Source organism: Carassius auratus, chromosome 28 (assembly GCF_003368295.1).
Source record: "Carassius auratus strain Wakin chromosome 28, ASM336829v1, whole genome shotgun sequence".
Taxonomy (NCBI): Eukaryota; Metazoa; Chordata; class Actinopteri; order Cypriniformes; family Cyprinidae; genus Carassius; species Carassius auratus.
Genome location: NC_039270.1, coordinates 11974042 through 11998449, shown reverse-complemented (window position 1 = coordinate 11998449; position 24408 = coordinate 11974042). Strand labels below are relative to the sequence as shown.

General features: G+C 39.2%; 1 protein-coding gene across 10 annotated transcripts in view; it reads left to right on the top strand.

Moving 5' to 3' along the window:
* The first annotated feature begins 203 nt into the window (after positions 1 to 203).
* The window catches only part of maptb (microtubule-associated protein tau b), a 36384-nt gene continuing 12179 nt past the window's right edge, over positions 204 to 24408 (top strand). The window contains exons 1-6 of one of the 10 annotated variants that reach the window (XM_026207787.1): positions 204 to 511; positions 1725 to 1816; positions 16747 to 16932; positions 18151 to 18246; positions 21585 to 21599; positions 22553 to 23743. In XM_026207787.1, coding sequence (XP_026063572.1) covers positions 16764 to 16932; positions 18151 to 18246; positions 21585 to 21599; positions 22553 to 23743 — 1471 coding nt within the window. In that variant the 5' untranslated portion in view covers positions 204 to 511; positions 1725 to 1816; positions 16747 to 16763. Of the gene's footprint in view, positions 512 to 1724; positions 1817 to 3024; positions 3119 to 3270; positions 3303 to 16746; positions 16933 to 18150; positions 18247 to 21584; positions 21600 to 22552; positions 23744 to 24408 lie in introns of those variants that run through there. The other 9 variants (XM_026207784.1, XM_026207781.1, XM_026207783.1 and 6 more) reach the window with 9 other exon arrangements.

Here is a 24408-nt window from a genome sequence, read left to right as displayed (position 1 = left end):
TATCTCCTGTAGGAAATAATGCAGCAATATCATCATTTGACATTTTAAAGTTGGTGTATCAAAACATATTGAAATTAAGAGGGTTTAAAAATCCAACCCAGGAAGGCAGTCAGTGCAACATACATTGTCAGTCTCCATTAGAAAATATATGAAAAAAGAAAAGAAAAAAGATGCCTATTCATTCACATGTGGTCTACTGTAGTTGCTGAGCAACTCCCACCCAAGCCCAACCTCAACCGAGCATCTCTCACATCTGAAGAACACAGGGACATTGAGAACATCAACAGCATCGCTCATTTTCATACAGTATTCGAAGATAATCTACTATTGTTGTTGCACGTAAAAGATCAAGATAACTTGCTAAGCAATAGGAAGGAGAAGGAATTTACATTTGATTTTGCAATTTCTGTCTTTTGGGATAAAACAGCAGCAGGTTGTGAAGTGGTGAAACAGAGGAGCACAAGGACTCGTACTGTTAATGTGAAGCTGTCCAGGTGAAGGACTTGGCTTGGTATGTAACTCAGGGGAATATGGCTGAATTTGGGGGGCATATGGTGCAATGTGTGTGTCTGTGTGTGTGTGTGTGTGTGTGAGAGAGAGAGAGCTTGTGTGTATCATGATTGTCTGTTAAGATTAGACTGTAAAAATGTACAGGGGTTGATCAGAAAAGCACACAGTTTTTAAAACAGTAATGCATTAGCTTGCTTGCGTTCATTGTGCAGTGAATCAGCAAAAATCTGACCCAAATGTCTAAGACTTACTGTAGAACCAGCTCAAAATAAAAAGAATTGATGTCATATTTCCAAGTCTTGAATATGATAAGCTTTGGATGGCCTTGTCTGACCTTTATAAACACATTAAAGCAAGGATGTCCAATCCTACTCCAGCGGGCAAACATCCTGCAGATTTGAACTCCAACACACTTGCCCAGAAGTTTCTAGAGAGATGAAGACTTTGATTAGCTGGTTCAGGTATTTTTATTAAGGGTGGAAGCTAAACTCTGCAGGACAGGGTCCTCCCGGAACAGGTATGGACACCCTTGAATTAAAGTGGTCGCTAGTGTTATTTTAGTATAATTTACATAGTTTACATTTAATTGTATTGTTATATTTGATGCTTTTAGTACCCTTTTAGTAATTTTCTGTTTTCTGTGATTTTCTAAATGTCTACATATTTTTATGCATTTTTTTATCACTTCAAGTAAAACTGAATGAAAATTAGAAATTATGCTTAAATAAATGTATTTTAAAATTGTGTTTGATGTGTTAATTTTTATTTTATTCCAAGTAATAAAAAATAAAAAAAAACTTGTAGTCACAGTAGCAGTAGCATGTTTTATTCAGGTTTCACACAAAATCTTTAATAATAGTCTCTGCCAGGGATTTTCAAACTGAGGTCTGGGAACTTTCAAGGGGTTTCTAAAGGGGTCCATGTCTTTTTCTCACACAGTATAAGCTTCTTATAGGCCTATATGGAGAAAAAAAAAAAAGTAAAAAAACTTAGGGTATAAAAAGGTTTGTAAACCCTTACTTCATTTTTAGAAAGCATCTGCAATAAATGCAGATGATCACAACGCAGACACCCTAAAATGTAAAATATAATATAACACACAGGATAGCATTCGGTCAGTTGTGAATATGATAGAAATGTGATGTTATTAGTAGTGCACAGAGCTCATCCTGACATCATTCTTGGTCTCTCTCTCTCTCTCTCTCTCTCTCTAGCGCCATCCTCCCTCTGCAGGACGCTGAAGGAGCTGGCGGGGTTTGTTCATGCTGACTGCTGCAGTTGGACAGACAATAAGTGTGCCACAGAGGTAAGTCAACCCGCTTTACAAACTCAAAGACTTGTATTTAACAGCGATTCATCATTGATCAAGCACTGAGATATGCTCTTAAGCCATAGCACCATTTTTTTCTCTTTTTTACCCCTGCGAACAGTGTATTGGTGTTGAGATGTTAGTGAATCCGACTGCTGGGTGTGTGACTGAGACATAACGGGCCTGATTTTCTTTAGTTTAATCTAGATATGAAAGAAAATGCATGCAGTTTCTCTGAGATTGCATCGATAAGAAAAACTGTTAATAAATCGGATTGCTTTCTTCATGCATTCGCACTAAAATATAGTTGCTTTCATGGATGCACAATATAGACAATAACCATTTATTCATTTTCATTTAAAAGAATATTACATTGCATTATGTTTGCCTTTTAGCATGGCACGCAGGAATTTCATGAGATCTCGAGACAGTGTGGTGACAGAAAGCATGCAATGGTTCACGTGCACGCGGTTTGCCGGTGTGGAAAAACCTAGAAGTATTGAGACACTGACGATGGAGCATAATGTGGCTCTCACCGGTGCGTAAAGTCAGTCGGGATGAAAGGTGGCCAGGTTTTTTTTTTCCCCACAGGTCCGTTGTGGTCATAACGGATGACAAATCGATCATGAGGTTTTATGCGGCTTTTGCGCGTGGTCCTGATCCGCCTGACAGCGAGAAGCGGACTCGACGCGTCGCTGATCCTCCGGCGTAAAGCGATTTTCGCAGTTTGCTCTCGGCTGAGAATGGTGCTGATGTTGCGTGTGTGTGTTTCGCCATGTCTACACAAGGTTCTCCTTTATCTGTAGATTTAAGGTGGTTTAGAACCCAGGTCTTCGAAAGAACCCTCTTTTTCTCCTAAGCGAACACCGCTTTTTGAGGATGCTGACCGTTGTAACAACACAAGGGTCTTTTGTCTGGGCGACTCTGCAAATAAAACAGTCTATGGCTACGAAAATGTGATATCACACAAAAAGACTTCCACTAGCCTAATGGGAAATAGAAGCAACAAGCCTGAATCGGTAACATATAGGCTAATCAATATCCCACGTATTTTTATTGCTTCAGTTTATATGTAATCTGACCGTTAAACTACATAAAACTCGCTGTTTTTCTTCTGTTTTATGATTTGTATGAGAATACAAGGATGTAGCCTATAGACTTAATTCTGCATTTTCAAGGCAGCGGACACACCTTGCTCCCCCGCCCTCCCCGTCTCTCTCTCTCTCTCTCTCTCTCTCTCTCTCTCATCACGGCTGTTGCTTGGCCACACTCTCATCATCCTCGCCCATTGTTCGCTCCGTAAGTAACATTTCGTTTTTTAGAATAAACATTATGAATTCGAAAATCTTGGCTGTAACATTTGAAACATAACGGTCGACTTGCATCTTTCTAACACCCCCTCCCCCCCACGCCCATCTCCGCCGAACATGCCGCCTGCCTTGTGCCTTCAGCCCAACGGCACAGTCGCCTTCGTATCGATTATGTATGTAGTCTTTCATTTTTATAATATTGAAAGATCACGAAATGTCATTTGCGGTCGGTATTTCAGCATGGTTTTCTAGCAGCGGCTCTTTCTGGAGAAGTTGATCGTTATGTAGGGTAATGGTCGGTCGGTTGCTATTCTGTAATACGTTTTTGTCATTGCCTGTCTGAGGAAATTATAAACACGTAGTTAACTAAACTCGTTATTTTGAGCCAGTTTTTAGATTTTAGAAAAAAGGAGGAAAGTGGCCACAGAGTTCAAATATCATAAAAAAAAAAGATACAGCAAGGGATGTACCAAAAGAGCTGAGGAAATTAAGTACTAGTCCTCCTTATTAGCTTTGAACAGATTTACAAAAACAGACATTCCAGTAAAGCTGACAAACATTATTTAAAATTCACACTTATTAACCGAAGTTGTTATACTAGATGCTGTCTGCAAGGCTGCTATAAAATAAAAGCCCCCCAAAAAGTTAATTACTGTAATATTCTGGGGTGGGCAGGGGGGGTTGATTTTGCGTTCATAAAACTAAGCCTTTTACTGACAGTAGATCCCAGCGTTATAAAGAACCAAAGTGCCTTCTGTCCAGTTATGCCAAGCATAATCTAATTAACCATGGCAATTAAGGAGACCCATGGAACATTAGGTAAATCTGATTCGTTCACAGATCTCGCGATGAAGTGTGTGTTACTCCTGTTAGACAACCGCCTGTTACTTGCTCCAGTTTCTCACTGTTAGTCACTTATAGCTTCAGAACGGAGGAGGTTGGTCTTGATTTCGGATCACAGTTCTCCTTGCATTTAGAAGAAAATTCGCTTCTTATAATGACTGCATCATAATTTAGCTTAGTTCATTAAAAAGTCATAATGATAAGTCATTTAATCAATATTCTCAATGAATTGCATTACCGTATGTAGTAATTGAGTCATATGTTTTTGACCATATGTTGTCAGAGGGTCTCCACAAGGGGGATGTGAGCAATAGAGTTCACTTTAATTTTATTAGAAAAACCATTATCGCTCAATAAGATCTCAGGAACATCCGGGGATACGACAAATACGACAAACCAGATTCAACAAGTCTTGAAGACAGTGAGACAGTGTCTCTCTGGTCTGGTAGGCCAGATCCCATGCAGTGTGCACTGCAGTCCTGAACTCCCTGATGCACCATGGCAACAGATGACTAACTTCCTGTGTGCAGCGGCTGGAGATCACAAAAATGCATCTTGCACATATACGCAAGCTGATTTCATGGCGTTTATACATCTTATATTCTCAATATTGAAGCCGGTTGAGTAGTTTATGATGCCTGTGCCTCTCAGCTATCTGCATCCGCGCACATTTTGTGGTGGATGTATATCACCAGACTGACATTTTCCTCTTCATGACAGCATCTGTACAACACATGTTCACGTAAATGCCAACCGTCCTTTTCAGGGACTGAATATTTTCATATGCTAAGTGGATCATGCTGTTATCAGCAGCGACTTTGTCTGGCAGCATGAGCATTATTTCATGTCAGCCAGAGTCCGCGCACACAAACACATTGACTGCTCAGCCAGTTGGTTCATTTAACGTGCAGATTCAGTTCAGTGGGTGCGAACTGAACTCTTGTGGGGTCTGGGCAAGACTTGGGAGGTGGGTCTAGACCACATGGCAGATGGGAAGGTTGCGTCTCTCGATTAGATCAAGGACATCTCTGCTGTTGGAGCAGGTGTGACATGGGCAAATCTCCACAGCACTATTTATGCATAAATGAGGCTTTTAAGTCACGATTGTAGTCATGCACATCATCTATGTTTTCTTTGAGAATGCTCATGTCATTATTAGTTCTAATAATCTTGTTCTGAAATCTTTTTCTACACAAATAAAGGTTCTTTATTAGCATCAGTGGTTCCAAGAAGAAACATTAACACCCATAGAATTTTCCAAATGCACAAAAGTTTCTTTAAAAAGATAAAGGTTATTTATATTTTTCAAATGTTCTTCACATTAAGAAAATAATATAACAAAACTTCAGCTAAATCTTCTTCACCTTGACGATTACAAACCTATATGACTTTCTGTCGTCTTTGGAACTCAAAAGGTGCATCTCTGAAGAATATCTCAGTCACTTTGTTACATATCAGTTGAATTAGGTATGAAGACATCAAGCTCCAGAATGACCAATTATTTATTAATTAGTCATTATTCATGGAAAGTCTCTGCCCTACAGCTCACCTTGATGCGTTCATGAGATGTCCAATTTGTAAAGAAATCATTGTTTTCAATTCAGTGAATCAATTAATTTGCTCAAGAATCAGACCATTCTAGTCTTCACTAACTCAATGATCCAGTCTCACTGGATATCAGAGCAATGGAGTGAAGATTAATAGTGAATAACCACATAAATTCAGTTTTTCCCTCCAACAAATCTATCATGTGGCTTCAGAAGACATGGAATATAGTGAAGGAGCTGAATGGACCACATTAATAATACTTGTATGATGCTTTCTGGGGGAATTTTGGAGCCATGCAGTCATGGTCATTGGCTTGATCATATTGAAAAGAGAGGCTAGAATCTTTTTTTAAATGTTCATCTGTTTAACAGGTGAAAAAACCCAAACTGTTTTGAAATGACATTTATTTACAGAATTTTGTGGGTGAACACATAAGCATGATTTTGGTGAGGGCCAATGAAAAGATAAGCTCCTGACCACTGGATTTAGTGTTTACCAGTTAATCTTGCTGGCTGGTGCAAGCATGCTGCAATGCTTGAGAAAATACTGAGCAATATCTTGATCAAGCTGCACCTGCCATGCATTTGGCACATGCAGACTTGCAGCCATCGCCCTCACTGATCTTGCTGCCCAGTGCTGGAGCTCTGCGGTAACAGACAGAGAGAGAAAATGAGAAAGAGATAGAATAAAGGGAGGAGACTTGAGATGGATGCACACTTCTGAAGTGATGCTGCAATCTGCGCTGCTAGCTGGGATGGACAAAACTGGGTCAGAGGCAGAGCGGCACCTAACTGTGCACAGACAGGGAAGCTAGCCGTGTTGCCCACCCTTCAATAACAACCAAAGCACACACACAATTATTACCGTTCTACAAATTGTAAAAAAAACAGTAAACAATTTCACACTAAACTGCCTCTGGGAAGTAGTTTCACCTGAGTGGACTTGACTTGAGTGTTTGTTTTTGCTGCTGCATTGTTGCAGGGGCATTGCAGAACCATCTCCCGAACACTTCAATTACACCACGTATAGTGCACTTATGTAATTGGTCCGTCTGAGAAAACACTGAGAGAGACCAATAAATTTAGTGAACAGAAACGCTGAGCTGGAAAGGACAGTCTGGTTCATTTAAAGTGGTCATCGGATGCCTATTCTCCACAAGTTGATATGATTCTTTAGGGTCTTAATGAAAAGGCTTTGACATAGTTTGGTTAAATGTTCTCAATGATAGTGTAAAAAACTGCTTTTTTTTTTTTTACCCTGTCAAAAACAGCTCTATTCAGAGGAAGCCATTTTCTTGCATTTTCCTTTAAATGTTAATAAGCTCTGCTGACCCCGCCCCTCTCTTCCTAGCCACTCTCTGAGGGACTGTTTAGCCGATTTCATTGTGAGACTTATTAATTAGCACATTATTAGGAAAGGCCATTGGCAAAGATTCAATAGAAAACCTTATACTCACTTCCTCTGTAGGTGAGGTAGCTGAAATTTTGAGAAAGGGGTAAAGATTTTTATATTTATAGGGTGGTTCTGTAAACAACATTGCCAACACACATTTCAGTTAAAAAAAACGGAAAAGTGCATGTCGCATCCAATGACCCTTTTAACCCTCAGAGAAGCTAAGGTATGAGTGTATCTCTGGGCTGTTAAAGCGGACAGATGATTAACAAGCTAGTATTTTAGTTGTAGGGCAATGACCAACCAAATATGGAGCTGTGTTCAGAGTATAGTAGCTGGATTTAAGCTCAGACATACCCTGTCTAAGGAATAGCTACCATGTCTAGACAGTCGTCTAGACCGTCATAGTTCATCTGCCTCCAGCCTGTTAAGGACAAAGTATATAATTTGGTTCAAAACATTTTTTTGTTATCCTGGTTGAAAAAGTCTCTTCACATCTGATATCAATCACTAAGTTACGTTGTCTAAATGTATTTACATGTATTAATATCTGTGGAAGGCATAGGACCATAAAATCCTCCAAGGTTTATGAAAAGCTCATCATTTGTATGATAATACATCATCAGCATGTTCCATTAATATTGTAATATTATGAGCTTTGTACTCTAATGAAGGTGAAGGAGACATGAGGTAATCTGACAGGATAGCGTTCAACCCTATACCAATGCCATCTTTCATCGTGTCTCTGGTTAGTCTCTGGTCTGCCTGTGCACGTTCATGTGTTTTAGAGGAGGTGTGGCTTTGAAGAGTGATTATGCGGGAGGATGAGATCCTGTGCTTCAAAGTGAGCTTGCTATCGCTAGCCTTTCCAAAATCACCTACCCTACATTTGACCTGGACATGACAGATATTTTGATGTAGGACTGAGAGATTCCTCAAGGTATTCTGAATAATGCATTATTAAACATTAGCACAACCAGGGTAATTGAAAAAAAAATCTGCATGATATGCTGTATGCAGCCGAACTTACTTCTACAGTGTGTATTCAACCATAAAGCTGATAATTATTTCAGTTAAAATAAGAGCTTTTGAGATGACAGTTCACAAAGTCTTGAACTGAGTTATTACATTTAAAATTACATGAACAGATTCATTATTCACAATAAAACCAGGAATGTTCATTAAGAAATAAATGAAATAGAGTAAAAGTTTATTTCATGTTAACCTCATTGTATTAGAGGCTTGGAAAGCAGACAATCCACATAACATAGACAGGAAATGGAAGAGTGCAAACGGATGGCTTACAAATAATATATTTTAAAGCCACAAGGGTCTAACATAATTATTCCGAGTTCAGGACACTTATGTCATGTGTACTGTTCTCATTTACTCTTTTCATTTAGACATGAACCTTCATTATGCTGCGAAGATTAAGATTCTTAGTGCTGGAAAAGCTATGGATTATGAACACCAACCAAGAAAAAAGATGATGAATTTCATGTGGAAGGAGGGTGTTTGTGTGGGAATTGACCATATTGACTTGCTGGGCTGGTTACCGTGGAAGCAAGAAATGTCTTTGAGAGCATTATGGGTATACATATTTAACTTGCCAGGTTTTTTCCTGCTTGTTGTTCGGCTCATTGAAGATGAGCGATTATTGATTTCTCTTCTTATGGCATCAGCTGGGTTCTGTCGACGTCTGCACTTTTTTTTCACAGATTAATCTCTGCCAGCAGAGTGTTTGCCTCATTTTCTGCCCTTGCTAAGGGCTGTACATTTACTGACAAGCCCTAATTATACAAAGAGACATACATGAGGTAATGTGAGGTTATGTATCGCCATGTCATCATGTCGTAGCACACACACACACCCCTACCTCCTGGTATCTGGTGTGCAGGGTTTGACAGATGGTCATTTTTCCAATTGAATAAGCAAAAGTCAGGTCAGTTTTGCAGAAAATCGTCCGATCTTCACCACACTAGGACCACTGACAGCTTACATAGCATCACATTTAGCACGCATGACTGGATTAGCATCATGCCATATTGAAAATTGGCTACTGGTTCTTCAATATATGACAAGGTTTGCCACGTTTACACTATTTGCATCTGATCTTAAGTCGACAGTGCTAATCTTGACCATCCATGTACAGCTTTAAAAGAAACAAATGTCAAATTATTTGGCATAATTATTGCATCCTAAAAAAGTGCCTCTTATGTCAGCTTTGTACCTTATTAACTTGACTTACTTGTTAAGAAACCCTGTGTGCACTTTGATCCAGGTGAAAAATCAGGCCCCCCTCGAAATCTGGTCTCCATTAGGACCCCAGTTTGGTCCCAGTGGTTCAAATGACTATTAATAGATACTGTCTGCAAGCACCTGATTACAATTCCTTCAAAATCATGTTATGATAAATGCTGTTTGAACCACATTATAATGACTGTAAATTGATGTATTATTAGTAAGCTTATAGCATACAGATAACCTGTTTAGCCTGATAGCTTAGGAATATGCACTTACCTTACATTTAATAATTTTTATTTTCTTATGTGTTAAATGTCCCAAGTTTTATTTTATGAATAAATGATTACACTTATTGACTTAAAATTTTTTATTTATTTATTAACTAGCAGTCAATAAATTGTAAATTTTTATTATGCACTATATAGTAAGCCATACATATTTCACATTGTAACAGTATAAAAACTTCATAATCTCGGGAGGGAGGAGGCGGGAACCGGCAGACATTCAAATCAAAACTTAAATAACCAAATAAACACAAAACACAGAGACTGTCGTGCTCAAATAAAAACCAAACACAAAACAAAGCCTAGGCCTGGTCCTCTCTCATCCTTCACTGTCGTTGCTCCTCTTTTGTATCCTTCCATCTCCTCCATAGGACGTGAGACCGGTGAGTGGAGCAGGTGTCGCTCATTTCCCAAACACTCCCGCCCCACTCGTCACATTCATATTATTCACATGTTTTTAGGATAATAATTAACTGATAGTTGATGGAGACCTTTCCAAGGAGGACACTACTTGTCATGACACCAGATGAGGCACGAAGACAACCATCCTATGGAGCTGCTAAGGACACATGGTGATGGAAATATGGAAATATTATACTTTAATTTAATTATACTCACAAAACTATTGCGTTCCTTCAAGAAACTTTGGGTTCTCTTGCAAAAAATTTGGGAAGTCGTGGCCTAATGGTTAGAGGTTAGGACTCCCAATCGAAGGGTTGTGAGTTCTAGTCTCGGGCCAGACGGAATTGTGGGTGGGGGGAGTGCATGAACAGCTCTCTCTCCACCTTCAATACCACGACTGAGGTGCCCTTGAGCAAGGCATCGAACCCCCAACTGCTCCCCGGGCGCCGCAGCATAAATGGCTGCCCACTGCTCCGGGTGTGTGCTCACAGTGTGTGTGTGTGTTCACTGCTCTGTGTGTGTGCATTTCGGATGGGTTAAATGCAGAGCACAAATTCTGAGTATGGGTCACTCTACTTGGCTGAATGTCACTTCACTTTCACTTTCACTTTCAAAACTGTAGCATTCCTCCAAGAAACTTTGGGTTCTCTCACAAAACTGTAGCATTCCTCCAAGAAACTTTGGGTTCTCTCGCAAAACTGTAGCATTCCTCCAAGAAACTTTGGGTTCTCTCGCAAAACTGTAGCATTCCTCCAAGAAACTTTGGGTTCTCTCGCAAAACTGTAGCATTCCTCCAAGAAACTTTGGGTTCTCTCGCAAAACTGTAGCATTCCTCCAAGAAACTTTGGGTTCTCTCGCAAAACTGTAGCATTCCTCCAAGAAACTTTGGGTTTTCCTCCAAGAAACTTTGTGATATCCTTTGCAAAGCAATTTGTGTTTGCTTACACATTTATTGCATTTCCCAGAGAAATGTTGTTGTTGTTGTTTTCTCAGTTTCTCAGGTAAATGTAAAGGTTTTGTGAAAGAACATACTGAGATATTACTTTTCCTCCCTTTTAATTTATTTCCATCACTATATGCCTTTAGGGGCTCCATTACCAATCAGATCAGAGTATACCAAATTGAGAAGGTCATCAAATGGTCAGCAAATGTACCCACTACATGGATACATGTCGGTGGGCCAAGCACAACCTCAAGTAAACTTTCAGATCTGCCGTGCTGCAGGATCATTTAGCTCCGTGTGCTCAGGCAAAATAACGTGATTTGATGAGAGAAGACAGGGCTGAGTGCAATGAAAATACCCACGATGCCCCAGTCCTTTAAATGTGATGGCAGCCTATTGCACTGTTGCAGCAAAATCAGTGAAAGTCCCTCTAGAAATCTGCTGTATCATACAGTTGCAGGCTCTGTCTGCGTGTCTGTCACTCTTTCTTTTCTCTCGCCTGAAGTCCCTTCATCCTTTCATTCCCAAAGTGCTCTCTTTTTCTGTCCTCCTCCCTTTCTTTTTTTCTCATTTGCTGAATTCTTTCCTCCTGCAGTTTTGTCTTTGTTGTTTCGCTCTCCTTTCCCGCCTACACACTCTTGTCCTTTCAGCTCAGAAACCCTCACACATTCCCTCTCTGTCTCTCTCTGTTTTGTCTTCCTCATCACTTGTTCTCCTTTGCTCTCTGTTTACTGTATTGTTGCAAGCAGGGCTCAGCGATAAGGCTTATTTTCGGCTTGTTATTTACTTGCTAGTCTGGGCCAGTAATTCAGCAAAATTTTTACTAGCATCACCAATTACGCAATTTATTTAGCGATGTGTATAAAATGTGTCATAAAATAAAACTAAATTTCTTTAGGCATTTTTTCATTCTTTTTTATACTAACAAAAATAAACTAATAACTAACAAAGTAAATAATAATATATTTTGATTTTAATGTTTAAAAATGTTATTTAATAATAGGAAAAAATTACAGCTACTCCATGACAGCTGTAAATTCATAAACAGTAGGTTAACTAACACCTAACAAATAACAATTATTTTGAAAATCAGATAAACTGTTTAAGGGTTAGTTAGTTCACCCAAAAATGAAAATTGGCCCATGATTTCATGATTTAATTATTCCAAAAAAAGTATTCATGTTTCTGGATGTTTGTGCAAAAACGTGCACTTGTTCCAAGACGTGATTTTTATTTTTTTTTTGCAATTCACCTAGATTCTTGGTGATGCTAAAAACATCAGTATAAACCAAATAGTTATGTTTGCAAGGCATGCAAACAATGTTCAACAGTGTAGTACAGTCCAAATAAAGAAAGTGACATTTCTGTCAAAAGGCCCAAAACTCCCAGACTCTGGCTCTGAACCAGCGTGTCATCCTTATTGTTGAGCTGTTCTGTTACATTAGTGTACTACACACCTCTTTCTTTTTCTGCCCCCCTCCTTCCTCTTTCTCTCAGTCTCCATTTCCCTTTCACCCTCTTTTTTGCTCTCTCATTCTCTCGTGCTTTCTGCAGTAATGTGTCTTGCATATTGATGAAGTGAGAGTTGCCCGTCCCTGGCTGAAGGCCAACTCACATTACAATTCTCTGTCTCACCCTTTGGCCACTTCAGTCAGGGCCACCCCTTAGCTATATCGACCACATGTTGCCCTGCGTTGTCTTTCAAGAGCCCTCTGCATTCCAAGGCCTACCCTTCATAAATCCAGCATTGCCCTTTCTGCTCCGTGGCAAGCCCTTAACCACAAATAAAAGACAGAGAGCGAGAGACATCCATCGTCAGGAAGTAAGGCGTCGGCTTCTTAAAGGGGCACTGACATTTTCACTGCACTGCCCAGGAAGGATCACAATCATTCAGAGCATCGTGAACAGCGATTGTTTGTCAATCTGAATTCCAGCCAGAGGAGACTGAATTGCATGAACATAAAACTTGGGCAGCAAAATCGGAACACAATGTTTCTGGAAATAAAAACAACATGAAATCTCAAATTGTACTGTAACATACTCCTGGATATTCATTGTGCATGTGATTGCACAGAAAGAAAATGTTTGTCTTTGCAGTCTTCTATCAGGATGTAATACCTTGCTCTGCCTACAATCTGGTTGATGTCATCAGTTCCTCTTATTCTTGAAACCCATCTGGTGTCTGCTCTCCACAATCCAGTCAATTCCCTATGGACAAGATCAAGTGTTCAACTGATGGAAATTGTCATGCTTTTCATCACATGCATTCAGAGCCTTCTAGCAAACATTGAATTACACGCCAAACACATTTTTTCTTCTGTCCAGACCAGCATGCGCTTCCTCAGGCTAGTTTATGTTTTTTGCCAGCAAAGTCTGGTAAACCAGCAAGTGAAGCTGATTGATTGACTGAACTGTTTAAGATGGTTAAAAGAAATGTTCCATATAAAATACAATTCAAAACTTAAAATTTCTTCTGTGGAACACACAAACACAAAAATAAAGCATGTTCACACCGCTTTTTCAACAAAAACAATTAAATTGAAAATTAACCAGTAACCTTGGGCTATACTTAAAATTGGGTGGCCATATGCGCTGTTCATACAGGACACGTCCCGGACAGAATTTTAATATTGCCTAGAACATCCAAAGCAGTTTGATCAATAACATTCAATTAATGTTCATAATCGACCAATCGTGGGGCTGTGCGTGAGAAGGTGAGATCTACAGGGAACAATGAAAGCGATGCAAATATGTGCACGTTTGTTGTTCGTTCGACCTGAAGTATTGCTGTGCACGATCAAATAAAAAGACACCAAAGTAGGTGCGAGAGTTATTCGAAAACATACAGAGCCGTCTGCTCTGCTCTCTAAAGCTCTCATGAATGACATACAACGATCGACCTGCACAGTGCAAACAGCCAAAATCTGGATATTTTAGGCAATATTAAAATCCTGGCTGGGACGCATTAATGGTGCATATGGTCAACCTAACTTAAAGCATCATTAAAATTATTGATATGGCCTCATGTACGCTATATTTCAACATTGTGTGAGGAAAAGAAAAAGAAAATCATGCAGAACCGTGTGAGAACCAATGGTATTTGAAATATTAATTTAATCAGTCAGTTTAAAAAGAAAGTTGCAATAAACCTTTTTTTTTCCTATTGTGACATTGGGAGTGAAATGACTTCTTGAATAAGGATATAGGCTTGGACAATTTTGTCAATCTGGAATTGATTGGATAAATCTCTTTTGCTAACTTCTAACTTCTCATATGAGTGACGGGTTGTTGGAAGAGATGGATTATGGTCTGATGGGGATTCCAGGATACCATGCTGAGGACAATCATCCTAAACGTACCATCTGCTGAAGGCTATCCTCCCTTTTTTTTCAGGTTTTAAGCATTTTAGATATTTCTCCCCAGTTTGTGTTTTCCGACAAATATTTTTGGTAAATAAACCAGTCCCTAATGATGTAGTGGTGGTTTCCACTGGTTATCTAGTTCTGGACTGACTGTGACTGCAGATGGTTTCTAAGCTCTGTTTACTGATATCACAGCTCGCTCTGAATAATGCATAAGGATCCTGCGGGAGTCAGGCTTGAATTTGCACCATGGCTGCCTCAGGGAAACCCAGCTTGTGAGAGTTTATTAAGGTGGTGACAGATTCTCCCTGGAGAATTTGGAGAACGACGCTTCCCAATCTTCAGGGCATTTGTGCAATCATGGTACTGGGGACAAAACACCTTCAAATACAAAGCATAAGGGAATAGTTCACACAAAATATGTCATTACAAACCCATATGACTTTGTGGAACATGAATGTTGAAAATTTAATGATGTTTTCCATATTCTTTGCAATTAAAATAAATGGTGACTGAAGCTTCAAAGCTACAAAATAACCATAAATTGGTCCGAGTCATATGGGTTAGAAATGAAGACCGAATTTTCATTTTTGGAGGAACTATGCCCTTTAAAGGCCATTTTGGCTTCTGGTGTTGTTCTACCCTGCTGGTCACTGCTGACTTTGAGGATGATGTAATTGACAAATGTAAACCCACCCCTGCAGCTTTGGCACTATTTTCAGCTCCACAGCACTTCTTGCCTAAAACAACTTGGTTTTCATTATGACTCTCACATCCAGGTGACCTTGATGTGTGGGTCTCGGAGTGCAGGCCAAACATTTGGGTGTCCGATAACGTACACAGGGGTCATCCACAAAAAGGAATTATGGGATGTGACAATGTCGTGTGTGAGCCATCTAATCCATTTCAACACAAATGGAATTCATGTTTACGGGCACCCCGTGTAAGGCAGATGGATGAGTGCGTTCACTTTTCTGTCTCCAGAGTTTACTAATAGCTCTGCTGGGACTATATACATTTGGCTTAACATTGTGTAAAGTATAACTGCTAAAAGGAAAACCACATCCTAGTTGTATCAGGAAGAACAGACTCAGACACACACAGCACACTAGTGACCATAAGTAAAACAACAGGAAATGGCTTCCCCTGGGCATGATTTAAGTGTAAAAGAAATCCCAGTGCCATCAATCCATCTTTTAATACCTTCAAACAATATCTAATCTTGCTCTCTTCATTGGATGAAAGGTTCTGGTACCTTCTATGTATGGCAGAGAGACTCGAATTGGCTTTCTGTCAGCCAGTAATTGGTTTTTACCTATAATGGACAACATGTGCACATTAGCAATTATGTGATCTCTACATGTTAAGAAGCTACATACCAGAAGCTGTTTCTGAGGAAGAGAGGTCTCTTACCACTTCCTGCTGTCCTGCTGTTTCCTGTAATCTTGTTTCCCTTTGTGTGTTTCATTCACCATGGCAGATATATTCACTTTGCATCATGGGATTGATTGAACATTGATCATATAGAGTCTGAAAAATTGGGAACTTAATCATAATATATAGTTTTACCAAATAAAATAACTTGTTTTCCCTAAAGGATACAAATTTTGACAAATAAAGATGAAACTGAGCAGAACGGATAACTGCTGAATGATTAGACTGAATACTCACTGCTCACATTGAGTTTATTAATCACTTGATTTATGGACTATCATCTGCTTGTATTTGCCCATCTTATCTCTCTGTATACAGTTGTCATTGCAGTTTTTGGTCAAATTATATTATGCATCTAACTTCTTCTTTTTATAAGATGTTTTGACACCCAAGCAACAAGAAAAATATATATCTGACAGAACTTCCTCCATGGGATGAATTTATACTAGAAGTTACTAGAAAACGACTTTGAGTGCAGTTGGTATTTGAATGCCATTTTTGTCATTTTGATGTTGTTGTTGTTTTTGTTTTTTTATAAAATTGCCTATATTAGAATCTCTTTTAAAATGGACTTTTCTTGTGTTATTTGCTCTTGCCAGGTCACTCTTTTAATCTCAGCTAATAAAGTAAGCTAACTAACTAACTGTGTTCCTGTAGCTCAATTGGTAGAGCACTGCCCTATCAAGCGCAAGGTTGGGGGTTTGATTCCCCGGGAACACATGATAGGTAAAAATTGATAGCCTGAGTAAGTCACTTTGGATAAAAGCGTCTGTTAAATGCATACATTTAATTTAATCTTAATTTAACTAAGATCATAGTGTAACCGTAGTTAAAAAAAAGGTTACTAACCAATGAACAAACCAACCAACCAACCAGCTAACTCCTGACTCTATGTAAGTCATTTGTATCATACACTGGATCAATTTGTGATCATTGCTCCTGCCTGAGCTAGATCACCTTTTTTTTTATCTCAACTAACTAAACTAAAACAACAACTAACAAACAAACAAGTAAATATGTCTGTGCATATGTACATCATTCTGCTACTAATAATATTAATTGGATGTGAGGGAGGAGACATCTTATGGCTAAAAGGCAATGCAGCACTTATTTGTCACATTGCCACATTAACCCCCGATGACTATTTTCTGTTTTAACTCTACAGACTGAAATCATCTCAGAATGGACCATCAGGACCACATGAATTCTGGACAGGTGGGTGACTCTCAGCACTCTCCTGGGAACAACATAGCATCTGGTGTAGCCAACATGACCATCGGTGATAGCCATCAACAAGACATGAAGAACGGGAGAGCAGCGCATATGGGACCGGGTGATGGGCCAGTGAAAGGTCTGTATATAAAGAGGAAAAAAAAAGTAGTTACTGTAATAAAAATAGGCGAAAAAAATGTAAGCCTGAAAACCCCCTTTTCCCCACAAAGCGCAGAAGAGCTGAGTGATACTCATGACAGTGTGTTTCTCGCTTATGTCTTGTCTCATACTGAGAAACCGGACACATATGCTGACGGTGACACTCAGCCATGTGTTGGTTTCAAATGTCTGTGAAGATATTCATTCATTCAGGTCCACTGCAAAATGTCTTGGAGAATTTATTTGTTGGGCTTTATTTTTCATTTGTTGAAGGACACCAGAGATCACAATCACAGTTTCCGCAGAACTGGTTTACAAAGTATTGCTTTACAAAGTGATTGTGATCCTTATGAAAATGTGGTATACAAACCCTTTAATTTTAAGGCATCCCGATTCCCCAACAAAGGGTTCCCACTTCCAATGGAAAACCTGGGAAATGAAGAAGAAAAACTTACATCTCCAGGTGTTGAAAAGTTAGAGAAATCAATCAAATTCATGGAAAAATTGCGGAAATCTCTTTGTAGAAAATATAAAAGGTAAATATGTTTGCAATAACTAAAGAAAGACACCTAAAGATTTTGGACTAAAGAGATGTCTTCAACTGTTGGAAAATGAAGTTAAGAATAGCTTCTTTAAGACATTTTGTCCTGCCTGCATTGTGTGCTCACAATCATTTTTAAAATGTACATTTGGTCATATAACATTGATAGATCGTAGATTTTCTTTTGGTTTCTCATGATGTATGCTTGGTTGAGGCTCAGATGTGAGGAAATAGGTCATAGTTTACAAAAAAGGGTAATCTGTCTTCCCCGCTTTGAATTGTTCTGGTACAAGTGACAAGCTTTCAGCAAGCCCCAGGCTCCCTCAGAGAGCACAGACGAAACCTTCTTATCAACCAGCAACCTGAAATTCCAGCTCAATTGTGCTGGCAGAAGTCATCAGAGCAGAATGTCTCTAAAATGACAAATTCTGTAAAATAAATCTAGAGAAACAGCATGACACTGGCTTTTAGAGTTAGTTTGTCTATTAAGAAAAGCTATTTGAATGGCAATTATAGCTATTGTCTCATGAACAAACTAACAGATGCATCAAGGTCTTGTTCTTTGTTTAGGAGGAGGAACTAATTTTGACTTTGTTTGCAATCTAAACCACCTCCGTCCTCTGCTGTCCAAACTAAAAGCTCACCGTTCTCTCATAGAGGACACACATGAACCAACGCCTGAGGTGACCACCCTAAAGCCTGTTTTAGAAGACTCCAAACCCAAGCCCTCCTTTGATAAAGATGTTCCACTGGGTATGACCCTCCACGCTATAGTTGTGCCACTCTAATTCGTTGTACTGTCCTGCCTGTTGCTCAGCTTCATGTGGCCAGTTCCCTTGATCGCATCACTCCTTATTATGCTACTGATTTGACTTTCAATTTGGTCAAAGCTTTGATTAATTTTTTTAAATTAATTTTAGTTTTTTGTAATGAATCATGAAAGCCAGCCTCTCATATTTCTCATGGACAAATGAGAGCGCTAAATACAAATGTAGCCATTTATCATCCACGTCTGCTGCTTTTCTCCCGACACTAGGCTTTGATTTCCAACGGAGGGCCCTATGCCTATTACGGTTATTAACATAAACTTGTTTTTCTATTATTATTTTCCCAAGTCCTAGCTGTAGGGTTCCCACGGTCATGAAAAAACTGGAAAAATCTGAGACTTTAAAAGTGGCTTGGAAAAGAAATACAACTTTAAATGCTGTGATAAAAATTATATGAGAGATTTATAGTGACAGTAAATTTCCCTGATTATTAGGGATGTCCCCGATCAGGTTTTTTTGCCCTCGAGTCCGAGTCATTTGATTTTGAGTATCTGCCGATACCGAGTCCCGATCCGATACTTCTATAATACATTAAAAAAAGAATAAAGAAGAGAGAAAAAACAGATCCAGGATGTTCAATAAATCACATTTTAGAAATATATTCAAATAGAAAATAGCTATTTTAAATAGGCTAGTAAAAATATTTCTAAATGTTACTGTTTTGCTGTACTTTGGATCAAATAAATGCAGGCTTGGTGAATAGAAGAGACTTCTTAAAAAAACAGTAACAAGCTTACTGTTCAAAAACTTCTGACTGGTATTATTATTGTATATGTGTATTTAATTGGCTTAGAAATCTATAACTTCTGGACGATAACAAATAATAATGATTTGTTTATATACTACAAACACTGTTCATCACATAATAAGGCAGAATAGTTTCTATACTGTAATAAATGCTATGTCTGTCAGCACTGCATTGTTCATATACTTTATCATCTGCTGGAGATGACTTGAAAAATCATATATTGTCGTAATCGTATATTAATGTCTTCGTTTTTCCAAAGGTTTTTGTTTTTCTGTGAAAACAACTGTTTTCATACAGCGATAGCTAGACGCTTTTGCCCATATAAGGAATTTCCTGATATGACTTTCTGTGCGAGAGCACCCTCTGGCATCGAGTATTCATGAAACACATACTGCAGGAGTGTTTAGCACTTTGTGGTGTTCATCTCGCCTTATCGGCTTATTCTGGGTCCGAATGAAACACCAGATCATGTGCAGACTATAATGTCTTTTTGAGTTTAAATATATATTTATCCACACCTTTATTATATATATATATCAGAGTCCTAAATGGGAGGTAACGTCCGATTCCTATCCAGTCTGAAACCACGCGATCAGACCCGATTTCCGATAACGTGACCGGATCTGGACATCCCTACTGATTATGCTATGTATAGAGAAAGCCAAATCCTCCATTGAGTCACGTTCAAACCTTTTGTATTTTTAGAAACTAACTGATGTACAAATAGAAATCATTGTAGGAAACACAAAAAAATTATAATAAATAATAATAATGAACAACAGAAAAAGTCACGCTATAAACAGTGGGAACCTTAACTCTAACATAATATTTTGCCTTGCTTTGCCTTTGCTTATAACAAGTTTCCAAAAAGAAATGCTTATTACATTATGAACAGTGAAAATGACATTGACTTTTTTGGACCAGCAACAAGCCTAGAACTTCTCAGGAGTAACCTTGCCATGTTCTTAGAAGCTTTTTGGAAACTTAGTTGAGTTTTTTTTTTTTTCGCTGATGTTGTGATATGCTGATGTAAAACAGCACTGAAAAAATTCATTGAAAGCTAATTGCATGCCTTCAAGGTTGTAAGATGCAGTTGCAAAAGGAAGTAGTGTTCCCAAGCAACATAACTAGCTCTTTAAAGGTTTCAAGGCCAGTAAAAGCTAAGCATATTTGTCATAGAGCTATTAGGCAGGTCTACTCTATCCTTCCTTTTGCATAAGAGAATAATGCAAGTTCTAGGCAGGGTGAGTACTAGACGAAATAGTGGTGCCCAGAACATCCATTTAGTATTTTAAATGGTCAATCAGTAAGTGACATAAGCACCAGAGCTGCTAATGGCTTAGACGGATGCACCTGTCTGGTGCCGTGACCTGGACATACAGGCTGTAATAGATAAAAAGAATAATAATTGTTGTTATTAAATCAAAAGATTTAACAGCTCTAGTTATCACCATTATAGAATATTGCAGTGATAATATATACAGTATATATATTTTTCAAAACGCTTTATTGCCAAATGCCAAAAATATTTACATTTGTGTGAATATAAAAAAATGAAATCAGAGTGCTGCACTTCACACTACAGAAGCATTCAAATGCTCTAGACACATCTGAGTTTATTTGGAGCACTCATATAACACTTTTCGCAAATAAATGCACATTTCATGGAATTCTACTGTCGCTTATTTTATTTTAATTGTACTATTTGACTTTAAATTAGAGTTAAGTAAATAAGTACATTTGCACAAAATATAACAATAAATAATCACAGACACACACACACACACACACACACAAACAAAGTCTGCCTTCTGCCATTACATAGGACATATAATTACCTCACAAAAGTTCAAGGTCTGAGTGAATGGACTAAGACAATCTTCATTTATCATTTATCTCCCAGAACCACAAACTCATTGATCTTGTCAGAGAATTAGCATTCTAGTTGAGACAAAGGCATTAAGATGGCGTCACGTATGTTGTATGCTGTGGTTCTATGAAGCTGGGAGTGATGTAAATGTATTAGACTCCCATTAGCCATCAGCTGAATATTTCATGTTAGAGAACATGTTGCTGATGTTTGCAGTATGGCTGAAATGGGTCTGCAACTTTAATGGCTACTAAGTCCACTTTACAATCGAGCTCTTCACTTTTTATGAACTGACAGCGAGATCAGATGTCTATAAAGTCATTCATAATGTAGACTTTTTCCATTCATTTCATATGATAAACCCGGTTTACTTTAAAGCTATAGAGGAAGGGTTAACTTAATAAAAACTATTTTCTTAGCTTCCTGTGATTTATAGGTTGATCAGCAGTGTGATTGTCTGAAACCCATCAAGGACATAATATAAGCAGATTTAAAAAACAATTTATTAGCAAAATTGCATAATGAGATCAGTTCACCTACTGAACAGGGCAAAATAATCCTATAGCTGTTATTAATGTTCTCCGTATATCATCTGCTCTTTTAACTTGCATGTGATCTCACAACTTTGACCGGTCTGGACGGACAGCAGGAGCTGGAGAAGGTATGGTGGGCCCACCACCCCCTTATCCCCCTGCAGTGTGAAAGCTCACAATATTTACATCTAAACAAACATACACTGGGCTCATATTTCACCACAACTTCATTATTTCATTGCTTGTGCATACATGCATAAATAAAAAACAGAGATCTCAATGGGAACCATATTCTTCCCAATTAAGTCTGTTTATATTGACGAGTTTATATCTCGCTTCACTGTATCTAAGAAATTAAAAGTCTGAGAATAACGAAGCATTCATTTAAAACTATAACTGAATGCATTAAAAATTTTTCAATGCATTCATAGCAGTGTCAAACATACACTTTACTGCTCAGATCAGATCCAGAAGGTTCTATCTGTGCAGTAAATGATACTTGCTAATGAACAATGCACCAATTCATTGCTTCACTGGTCATTTTGCTACAAGTCATCTATGCTTTACACACTGAAGCTCACAGAGATGTGGGTCATTGTGGATATTGTGGTTTGACTGGCCAGTTCATACTGTTATTAATGGTTTTGATTGTTTTTGTTGTGATTGAATGAGTGATGAGGCACTTTTATAAGCATTGATCCCATAACCCCTTGACCCTACTTCACTGACCCCCTCATTTGCTACTGTAGTTATTAGATTTTAAAGTACAGTCCATGTTGTTGTCTCCTGCTTGCTAATTTAAATGACCAAGCATCAATTATTGTAAAAGTGTCTTTAACTCAAAGTATACTGTGTAAAAACAGATTTTTGGACTGTTTAACTTGACGTGAAAACAGAAACTTGTGTTTTGTGTTGTGTTCGGGCCCCTTACGTGGTTCTGTGCATTGAGTTCCTTTCAGTTCCTTAATTCCTTTTCTTTCTCTGCTTCTAATGTTGACTGTGGAGAGAGCGTGGTTAAGTGTTGCTAATTCTACAGTGTTGTCTGTGGCTGTTCCTATCATTCTGCCTTCCATGTCATCAGAAGATTTAACACCCGGAAGTCTGCCCGAGAGTGGCCGGAGCAGTGCGGCATCAGTGGATGGGGAGGGAGAGCGAGAGAACGGACAAAAGGAGAGCTCTGTCAGCTCAAGAGAGTCTCCAGTGTCTCCACATCCACTACCGACGACTCTAGCTGATGATTTGGGTTCAGGGATCATGGGCTTTAACAGCCAGGTGAAGAAGAGTCCCTCAGAAAAGATGACTGACCATCATAGTACCAGTGGCTCTGAGGAGGAGGAGAAAGAAGAACATGAGATGGAGAAATCTGAGAGAAGATCCGGTTCTCCTAGTGTGGAAGAAGCTCCCAGAAGTGCTATCAACATTAAAGAGGATGAAGAAGAGGACAAAGAAACAGTTAGTGATGAAGAAGAGGAAGAAACTGGAATTTCCTTGGTGCCCAGTTCTGTCACCCCAGACTTGACAACCCAGAAAGGTGAAACCATTGACGATGAACAAGAAACCCCTTCTCATCTTCCCATGACTCCAGAGGAAGCTAAAAAACGTGGCCTATCGTTTGACTACACTGAACCTCAGGATCCCAGTCGTCAAGGTGGTCCTGTGGGCTGGGAATGCAGCTCTGACAAAACACCACCGGAAAGCAAGAGCCCCGACTCCTGCAGGGCTGATCCGGGATCACCTCTTTCTCCCAGTGCTGTTGCCGAACCTACCCAAGAGGAATCATCTCTAACAGACTTACAAACAGATGCTCAGGAGGAAGAAGAGGAAGCAGAGGTACCAGAACCTGAACAAGTAGAGGAGGCAACAACCATTCCTCCGTCCTTCCAAGAAGTTGCTGCGCCCAAACTACAGCCTAAGGCAGAGGAACATAGAGAACATGAAGAAGTAAAAGAGATCAAGCAGGAGAAATATTTGGAGACAAGCGATGATGATCAAATTGATACGGAGAAGGTAAAGCCTGTTGCCAAACCTGAGCCTGTTGCTGTTCCCCAACCTGTTGCCAAAACCGAACCTGAAGCTAAGGATGCCGTTAAGCCCAGTGCGACCACACAAGCACCAAGCAAAGCGGCTCCTATCAAAGAATCTCCTGCAGAAAAAACAAAGAAACCCGTCGCTACAGTTGCTGCCACTCCTTCCCCTAAATCTGCTCCTAAACTTCAGAAAACTCCCTCTAAAGATGCTGCTCCGGCCAGAAAAGCAAGTGTCCCATCCAAAGGTCTGTTTTCCGTTCTGTTCCTCCAAACCCCTCACAGATCTTCTTTATTTCACCTTCCCTTTTCTTCTTTTTAAAGTAGATCAGTAGAACTACGCAGTACCCTTTCTGAAAAGCGCACACTGCAATAAGATTGTGTTCGGTTGAAGAAACGGACTGCTTGTAACCACAAAATCTCTCTCTCGATCCCTTGTGCCCTGTGTGTCTTTCTCTTCTCCTTCCCTCTCTGTGTGTGGTCAGTGTTATTTGGCTTGTGTCTGTGGCTAACTCTGTGCATTGATTGACCGTTACTGCTGGCACAGTTTTCACCTGCCCCTCTCTATTGCATGTTACCTGTGCATGTATGTTGAATGTATCACTCACAGAACTGTGCTTTACCTTTATGGGTCCAAACCTTTCCCAGATGTCTGTGTTATTAAACATAACCAAGTGGACCCAAAGGCCCATGCTTGTGGGGGTGACTATAACACACACTGAAAGGAAAAGGTCAGCAATTGCTGCTGGGTTCAAGACAAAATCCCCTAAATGTCTCCCACAGCTGTGCAGACATTTTCTACAAAAAGATCAAACAGCTCACTCAATAATGTGAAACATTTATTTTTGCGAACTGCTGTGTTTTAAGACAATCTTTTGGTACTCCGCAATCTAGCAAGCAAAGTTTGGTGCTT